Below are 10,010 nucleotides of genomic sequence, written 5' to 3'. Positions count from 1 at the left end.
GATAAAAAGAACTGTAATCCAAACACATCCTAGAACTGAGACAACCATTCCATAAATGTAGTAGAAACATTTTTCTGAGTAATTGTAGTACCAACTACCAAGTTCTTCCATCCAACAGAGGAACAGAAAAATAGGACACAGAACCTTCGATTCCAATCCGATGGTGGTTTGGATTTTGGAAGTTGGAAAACCCAACATGTCATCCAACCGTAAGAGCTGTGTCAGCAGCAGAAGTGGTACACGTGGCTTGAAGCATTCCTATTTACGTGTCAATTATGCAAGACAAGACCAATTTCTCAAGACCAATCAAAACCTCACAGGACACACTTGCACGCCCACTTTAAGAATAACACTCAATCTAACCAACAGAATTAGATGGGTAGGGCCCCACATCGGTCACGCATGCTCAAAGTCAATTCAACCTTCAAACGTAACCCACTCACAATCACAGCACTTCAGTTACAAAACCCCTTATTTGATGCAAAAACTCAACCCCATATGAATGCCAACTAATCTTATTTGCATACCATATTTAATGAGCTTAAATTTATAAAGCATCTTCAAAAGAAAAAAAAAATGAAAAACTTCATAAAGATTTTCAACCCTCATTTATGATAGTATTAAACTTCTAAATGTTTTTTTTTTCACAAGTAAACCCTAATATTTACTACAGTATTTATTATTTTAATTAATTTATTAATTAGGTTTGACTAACTACTGACTAGTATAGACTCATAAATGCCCAATTCTTTTTATGTTAAGAAATACACATCTTTCAACGTAAAAAACTAGAAAATGTTTAAATGGGACACATCTTTTACTTACAATCCAACCAATATATGTGTACTATCAGATTTAATTTCTTTAACTGAAGTTTTAGATGCAATGAAAAAAAACTTAATTAAAAAAAGTCTACTAAAGATAATCAATCTTTTTTTTGATAAATATTAATTATTAACAAAATTAATAAATATTATTATACATTAATAACATGTTTATTGAAAATTTACTCGCAACTCAACACACTTTAAAAACTCTCACATGGGAGAGTATGTGTCCAGCCATCTAAGTGGTGCGTTACTTTGTATTTTTTTTTAAACTCCATAAAGGTGGAGAACAATTTGTGGAAGAGAATAGAATAGAAAACCAACAATTTTTTGTAATCAGCAACCCACACCACATGGTGGATTCATTTGTACTAATTCTTTAAGGCAAGGAGCAGTATGAAAGCTCAAATCCTTTTTGGGAGTGGGAGGTGTGAGGTGGGTCTTGCAGAGTTTCTGTGATCATGCTTACCTTATTTTCCTTCACTTGTTCTCATCAATTCTGGCCTCAACACACCACTACACTCCGAACCCACCTCCCAAAACAATCAAAAACTATTTTCAAAAGTGAAAAACCAAAACTTGATGTTGTTGTTGTTGCTGCCACTCATGAGGCTTTTCCCTTTCCTTTTCCTCCTCCTTGTTCTCTTGTTCAATTATGGCTTTTCTGAGTCTGGTGTTGGTGCTGGCTACCAACTCATGGTGGCAGTTCCTGTGGAGTATGAAGTGAATTTTAAAGGGAGGGCTTTTCTTGTGGAGACCAATCAGACTGCACCAAATTTCAGAGTGGCATTGAGCATTGAGGCCATCAATGGGAAATACTCATGCTCATTGGAAGTTTTCCTTGGGGATGTGAAGGTGTGGGATTCTGGCCATTACTCCAGGTTTTACATAACTGAGAAATGCTTGCTAGAACTTACCATGGATGGAGATTTAAGGCTGAAAGGTCCAAAAGAAAGAGTGGGATGGAAGACTGGGACTTCTGGACAAGGTGTGAAGGTAAAAACTGACACTTTACATACCAATAGTGTTAGTTGAGTGTTACCTTTGCTATGCATAGATGTAGTAATTGGAAAATGGTATTTGCATAATTATCAATTCACATAATTCTGACAAATAAATAAATAAATAAACGAGTGACTTAATATTCTCTGAGTTCAATTTCTATGTATTACCGATCAGGAATGTCGTTAATATAAAAGTCAACAAATTTATTATACATGGTGTTTTGTGATTGAATAATAATGTAAAAATCTTTTCTACTGTCAATGCATATACTATTTACTTTTTTTAAAACTCTGGAAAATGATCAGTGAAAAATTTCCATCGATTGGTTTGAAATTTTTGGGACTTAATGTAAACAAAGAAAAAACTGTATCCCTATTGTTCATAGTCAACTAAGCTGAATTGCTTAGATTCTAATAGATGATTTGCTTTGCTGCATTGAATCAATTTGAATCAGAGATTGGAGATACAGAGGACAGGCAATCTGGTGCTTGTAGATGCACTGAACAATATAAAGTGGCAGAGTTTCAATTTCGCGACGAATGTGATGCTTAGGGGTCAGCAACTTGATGTGGCAACTCGCTTGACATCTTCCCAAAGCAACTCAAGTTTGTTCTACTTCTCTTTTGAAATCGAGGACAAGAAGGTTGCATTGTACTTGAACTATGGTAAGTTGAGGTATTCTTACTGGGGGTTTCAGCCTACCATGAACAGAAGTATTACATATATTAAGCTGAGTTCAAGAGGGTTGTTGTTGTTTGATGTCAAATACAAGAAAATAGCACAAATTCCATCGGAGGGGATTCATCCACTAAGATTTCTAGCACTGAATAATGAAACAGGAAACCTTGGCCTTTATCACTATTCACCCGAGAAAGGAAAGTTTGAGGCCTCTTTTCAAGCTCTTAACAGCACATGTGATCTTCCAATTTCTTGTAGGCCTTATGGGATATGCACATTCTCCAATTCTTGTTCATGTATTCAGCTTTTGGCAAATGAAAACAAAGGTGGTGCTGATTGCAGTGGAGGAATCACAGGAGGGTTTTGCAATGGTAAAGAGGCGGAAATGCTAGAAATAGATAATATAAGTAGTGTGCTTAAAAATGTTACTAGGGTGGTAAATATTAGCAAAAAAACATGTGAGAGTTTGTGCTTACAGGACTGTAAATGTGCTGCTGCTTTGTATTTTGGGAATGCAAGCACAGATGAGGCAGAATGTTATATTTACAGACTAGTGCTGGGTCTCAAACAGGTAAAAAAAGGCACAGGATTTAGTTACATGGTTAAGGTCCCAAAGGGAACTATTAAAAACCATGAGAGGCATAATGTTAAAAGATGGGTGTTGATTGTGGCTGGAGGGGTTGATGGACTCATTATTCTACTTCTTGTTGGAGGGTTTGGATATTGGTTGGTTAAAAGGAGAAGTCATAGCTTACATTCTCGAGCCGGCAATACATGAGCAGTTTAGGAAAAAGCCTGGACCAGGTTTAACTTCTGAGTTCATATGTGAAAAAAAATAATAATATAGAAATCATTCATTGAAACATGTAAACACAATTTTTGTTGATTTCAGGAGAATCATCATAGATCATTCAAGTAGATTGATTTTTTTTATGAGGAGGACAAAATGCTGCATATTTGCAGCATATAGAAAATTTGTTTTTCAATGATGCTAATAAAAATGTGAACTTTTGAAACCTCAATTTCCAAAGTCCAACGTATACATGTTTGGTTTCTTCTTGAATCATGACAGTGGATTTTCTGACTGCGCATCATTTAATTATCTTGTGGTTATTAAACTTAGTAATTAATTTCATCTACAAAAGATAATAATAGTACTACGCAATCAAAGATCATAGAGAATAGTATTAAGCGCAGGCATCTGCTAGGTTGAGAATTGAGATATGAGAAAATCTCCCTTGTTTGTTTTTCATCTCAAATTGGAAGTTGATGATTTGGACCCATTCTGTTCTTTCATATGTTGCAAAGGACAGAAGGCTGATTTTTTATTTTTTATTTACTGAAAAGGTAATTCTCTCAGTGTTGCTTCATAGGAAAGCAAAACATGTATTATTATAGCCACTAATCTTTTAAACAGGAATGCACTCGTCTTGCTCATTAATGTCTCATTGATATGGTACTAACAATTGTAGTAAACGTTTGATATTTTTGGATTTCAATTAATTACCTGTCCCATGGGATTTATTAAATAGTTACTTCTAAAGGTGCCCCATGCAAGGTTTTTCTAAATTTCCATAGGGGTATCTCATAAAAGTCATGAGGTTGTTCAAATGTCTTGCAAGAACTGGTGTTGTTAGTCATAATTCAAAGAGAACATAATCATATGAGATTAAGCTTTTCAGGGAACTGCTATGGTCATTGGATCAAGGAAATTTAATACTTCCACCATTGCATAACCCATGATGGTTACAATTAGAATTACCATTTCAGAAATTTAAGAATCAGGCTACATTGAAGGACTGAAGCTACAATGAAAAGCGCATAAATCCTCACCTAACATAATTTCAATGATTTTTACTCACCTATTTATAACGTTGAAGAGATAATGTGAGTAGTATGGTTCAAATAAAAATGTCGGACACAATTCATGCATGAAGTTGTACAGTGGCATATGTTTTGTAGAATCACTTAGCATGTGACACATTTTATTATTATTAGCTTCGCAAAATCTGCCTGTTATGGTAAAAAACTGATTGGTTGATGCATAATAAGAGCAGGTCTTATATTAATATCTCTTACTAATGGTTTAAGTCTTATGTTATGTGATAATTAAACGCTAGTTCATTTAGTTTACTCATTTTTGCATACCTCTAAGGTGTGTATTGACAGTATAGTAAACTCTATCTACTAAGATCACTTCAGTGCTTACTCTATGGTTCTGTACATTCAACTAGACAAGGGGCCATTAGAGATGTCTAGAATGGAAGAATCATACGTGTCAGAAGAATCATAACTAAAACGGGACAAGAAGGCTAAGTGTTCTGTTTTTCTGTATATTGTACTTAATGTATTAGACACCCGACATTAATTTTTCTTATATTTGTTATTAGAAAACCAACTGTCACGTTGAGATATTGTAATTGTATCTTGATAGATCATGTATAAGAAAATTGAATCAAATTGAAGAATGGGAAGCCTTTCTTTGTATATTATTAACTCGTTGTACTTTATTTTTACTTTATAGTCCAAAGACAGATGGATTCAATAATGGATTAATGGTAATATATGATAAAGTTAAAAATTTATGAACATATCCTCAAAACACTGGCAATCCAATACTTAATCTTTAAAAGTATTCCTGACTGGGCTTAAGACCGAATCTGTATGGGCCTCCTTGACCCAAATGCGGTGTCAACTAGGGTTAACACCAAGGACTAAGACTTCTAAGATAAGTTCACGAATAGAGGATCACACTTCAGCTCAAATCATTGTTGCTACACCAAAATAGGGGAATCTTATGCTTTAGAAGCCTTGGCCCCTTATAAAGGAAACCAACCTATTTTAGGCTCGTATATAAATACAACTTACATCATTTTATGAGGTTGTCATTTATTACATATTATTACTTTGGTTGAATATTTATTAGTTTCAATGTTGAAGTATCTTTTATATGTATCCATCCATTCTCCACAGAGTTTTAGCCCTGCTAGGGAGTTCACCGTCACCAAAATAAATACAAGAGGTCCAATATATTTAGGAACCTAATTTAAAAATTATCAAATAGTTCAGGAATCTACACATTAATTTAACCTTATTGATTTAAAAGAGAGTATACATATGAGTGTATCCGTGCCAATTTCTAAATGCAAATAAGCATAAAACAGAACCACGCGCTACGAGTTGATTAAACAAGGAAAATGCGAATCAAATCCTTCTGATCAATGATTTACATTTTCTAAATTTCATATAAATGTCTCCCTCAGCTTCTTTGGAATTGTAAAAGGGAAATGACATCCTCGTTAGGCTTGAGTTCATAACTTCAATAAATACGATTACTAGAATAACACAAGCTTGGGATGTTCTCCATAACCCGTTATAATAATGTGCAGCAGATGATGTGGCAAATGCCTAGAAGGTAGCTTTCAAAATCATCTTCACAAATAAAGGCCAACAGTAATTTCTGTGACAGTATAATTAATATAGACATTAATTCATAAACAACTGCAAATTAGTCTAAATCCTCCTACAGAATCTTCCTGCAAATCCCCCAAAAAATTGAATACAATTTATTTGATGAAGATATTAAATTCATTCACGTTTTCAATTAATACTGTAGAGTACTAAGACCATTAGAAGTAGGAAGATATACCATTACTCTCAACAATTACTCATCCATTGACTCTAGTCTCCTACAAAATCATATAATTTCAAATGATTAGTTCCTAAATCTATTGAACAAGATTTTAAAAAATGGCATTTGACCGTTATTTTGGCTTCAACGTGTTTTTGAACTTTAAATGACTGCAATTGCAGTTGCATTGGCCATATTTATCTGCAATTTTCCTCAATATCAACGATTGCTACAAAATCGTGACAGTGACCACAACAATAATTTAAAACCTTGCTACTGAACAAGACAACAATGTTCATATAACAAACAAGTTGCATTGCTGTTATCTCATTGCCTAACGAAACAAGCTTATAAACCACAAAAACACTATAAAGACATAAAATCATAATTATATTGTAAATTTGTAAGGAAAGATGTTTGCTGAATATAAGGTAAGGGTTCTTAGTAACCAAGTGTCCCAAGGTGGCCTTAAGAAGGGAAAGCATAATAAATTTGAAGATAGTTGAAAGCAATAGAACCACATGAATAGCAGCTAGCTGGAGTGCTGCAGTGGCTATTCAAAGTTTTATATATTAGGTGAGTCAAGGGCAAAGAAAAGCTCTCAGTTCTACTCTGCTTTGGTAGACTATATTACTATACGAAGTAGTTAAGAAAATCTTAAGAATCAAGTCATCAACCAAAGCGAGAAATAATGAACATTTATTTACGTTTTCCAGCTAACACAAAAACTACTTCACCAATCTTATTTATGCCCTCAAGTAAATGATTATAGCTTCCCCATAATGATGATTCAATCATAAGCTATCCGGTTGGTGGTGCAAAGTTAAAGGTGCAGTTGCAACCTAAAGGTACTAGTGTAGTGTCCTAGTCCTGATGCTAAATGAGTATTAGGTGCGCAAAATAATCTATTAGTGAGACCAATTTACATAACATATGTCTCACTACACCGAATTTGACTACAGGGAAGCCAAATTCAATGTGATGATGTACATATAACTAACTACCAGTGTGGTATACTCTTTAAACGTGTGATCAGAGATTTAATTTTCAGGTCTATGCATAAAATGTTGGTCTGTGTATGTTGAGAGATTTTTACTCTCGACCAAGAAAAATCTTAGACACAGAAATAACAAGGTATATATATAAAGTAACTGCGTGGTCAATAGATCGTTTGTTGCACCAAATACTGCGTACTCTAATAGGATAGGATCCGAACCCTGTCTACAATGAGAAGAGTGAATACATCAAAATTGTTGGCACAAGTGATTTGACATAACTAAAATATCACTTTGGTTCAAAATGAAGCGATCCCATGGAAGGAGTAAGGATCAAATAATTAACAAGTCCATGTACCTCCCAGTTACGGCAAAAAAGTGAGGAGAGTGATATAAACAAACTCAAATACTTATATTCATGAGACTAAGAGAGTTTGATACAGTTACATAAACAGTAATGTATATCAATTATGATCATACTCATTCTCACACAGTACCTAAAACAGAAGGGAAGAAAATAGAAAGAGAAAAATAAAATAAAATAAATGAAATAGAACAAAACAAATTAAAGAAGCACTCACAGTGGAGTTAGATGAAGATTTCCTATAGCAGGCACATCTGGTGCTCCAGTTTCCACACGGGTCTAGTACAGTACAAATTAGCAATGTTAGCAACGTCACTGCACAATGACAACACTGCCATGATGGAGGTCGAGTATTGTGGGCCATATTTTTGGATCATCAATCCTAGATGATAATTTTTATTTATTTTTTACTGGAAGATGATAATTTTGTTGTCAATCATAATTACTAGAATTTAATTTAAATTAGTATTTCATTTGTGAGATAAAGATGTATTTTATATAATTAATATTACAATAAAAAATATTTTTAAATATATAAATTAATCATAATTAAAACTTATAATAATTAAATATTTAAACATATAAATTATATTTTAGATTTATAATAAGTAGTTTAAATTATGATATAAAGTTATTTTTAATTGAAATAGATAAAGGATTAAGAAAATTGAAAACACAAATAAAAATACAAAATATAATAGTTTAAGTTAAAAAAGATATTTTTTATTAATTACAGGATTAGTGTGTCAAATGTATATTTGAATTAAAGAAAAGAGAAATTATGTTTGAAAAACCTAACTGAAAAACGCATGAAAATAAGACCTTTTACACTCCAAGTCAACTTTGATATATCATATATATGTACACTTTAATATTATATTGTGAACACTTATTTGACATTTTTTTTTATCTATTTCTCCATTTTATCATATTATATCAAATATCACATTTTGTTTTTTTTACTATTTCTATATCTCTCTATGAAATATCTTATATGAATAATTTATCTCATATTATACAATATACGCACCTTGACTTAATTTTTAAATGCCCAAACATACTTTTTTTTTTCTTTCTTGCATCGCTTCTAACATCGATCATCTAAATATAAATTGTGAATGCTTACGGTGAACAAAGACACTACCTCCGTTCCAAAATATAATATTATTTTAATTAATTCATATCATTTAATAAAATTTATTAATTTAGTTAATAATATTAAATTTGTTAGTTATTTATATTATTGTTTAAAAAATTATCTTTAAAATTATTGAGACTCAGCTCATTATCTTTTTATTTCCACCGAATTACTTTTATTTAATTAATTAATTAGTGTGTTAGTCTTTTTTTCTGATACTTATAAGCGAGAATGCATGTCAAAGGAGTTTAAGTCAATTAATTAAACAATGTGTATAAGTATTATAAACCTTGTTATATCATATTCAATTCTTATGAATACAAAAATTATAAAAAATGTATTTATCTTTTTAATTCATAATATTTAATATTGTAAAATAATTAAAAATATTTTAGTAAAAAATAATTTAGAAAGTGTCTTATAAAAAAAATAATTTATTTTAGGAAAAAAAAATTTTAAAAAAATCTTATATATAAAGACAGAAGTAGTAATCAACTATCCTGTGTAAGAGTGATGCATGTGATGTAAGAAAATTGGTGTTAGCGGATTGGCTTGATTACCAAGTAAAAGCTAAATAATACAGTAGCTTAAATCCATCCTACAACATATGATACCTACTAAACAGTAAAACATTAGATCCTAATGAAACTTGTTTGTATGATTTGTACCCAAATTAAATAAACATGATTCCAATTGAATGTCAATGCAATCTCAAACACATGTTCCAGAGTAAACGGTGCAGTAATATAGCATGATACGAATAACTGATTGTTCACTTGAAATGCTATCCACGTCATTGAGCAATAAATTCCAACAAAAACATGCTTTTTCTTCTATTTTATTTGACATACTCTCTCCTTTAAAAAAATTAATTAATATAATTAGTAACATTAAATTTTAAAAAAATGTTCTTATTTTTTTTCTTGTATTAAAATTTTAAGATAATATTAATCATTAATTATTTTAATTATATTTATATATTTAATCAATTATTCTTAATTGTTTTTTACACTTATCGTAAAAATAAATAAAAATATTTAAAATATATTGGTAAAATGCCTTGTATAAACGATTTTTTTTATGAATTCTCAAGCATCTACCATTATACAGGCTTTGAATGTTTCAGTGCACCGATAATAATTATATAAGTAACATAAGTGAAACGAAATATCAAAATAATTTTTTTAATTAAAAAAATTAATATAAATAAAAATGTTAATTATATTTCTTCAGAATAATTAATCCTTACGATCATAATTCTCCCATCCCCTTAATTCTTTCTTGTAATAGCATTTTGCCAAACCTGGCCTTTTATAATTAATTAACTAAAGTTAGTAGCTCATAGATCACTGAGTTAAACTACGGTTAAAGA

At 31.4% G+C, this 10,010-nt stretch overlaps 1 protein-coding gene across 1 annotated transcript; it reads left to right on the top strand.

Moving 5' to 3' along the window:
- Nucleotides 1–1,092: 1,092 nt before the first annotated feature.
- On the top strand, nucleotides 1,093–3,532 carry LOC100775566 (PAN domain-containing protein At5g03700). The gene is made up of 2 exons (XM_003533621.5): nucleotides 1,093–1,823; nucleotides 2,287–3,532. Exons 1-2 carry the CDS (start codon nucleotides 1,410–1,412, stop codon nucleotides 3,286–3,288), a joined length of 1,416 nt encoding a protein of 471 aa, XP_003533669.2. The 5' UTR covers nucleotides 1,093–1,409; the 3' UTR covers nucleotides 3,289–3,532.
- Nucleotides 3,533–10,010: the final 6,478 nt, after the last annotated feature.

This window comes from Glycine max, chromosome 9 (assembly GCF_000004515.6).
Source record: "Glycine max cultivar Williams 82 chromosome 9, Glycine_max_v4.0, whole genome shotgun sequence".
In the NCBI taxonomy this organism is placed as follows: Eukaryota; Viridiplantae; Streptophyta; class Magnoliopsida; order Fabales; family Fabaceae; genus Glycine; species Glycine max.
The sequence above is the reverse complement of the archived record's forward strand: the minus strand, read 5'-3'. Positions and strand labels throughout refer to the sequence as shown.

Excerpts from the sequence above, each read along its gene's own strand:
- LOC100775566 (XM_003533621.5), top strand. The coding sequence starts at position 1,410 with ATGTTGTTGTTGTTGCTGCCACTCATGAGGCTTTTCCCTTTCCTTTTC. Across the intron at positions 1,824-2,286 it reads CTTCTGGACAAGGTGTGAAG|AGATTGGAGATACAGAGGAC; the intron begins GTAAAAACTGAC and ends AATTTGAATCAG.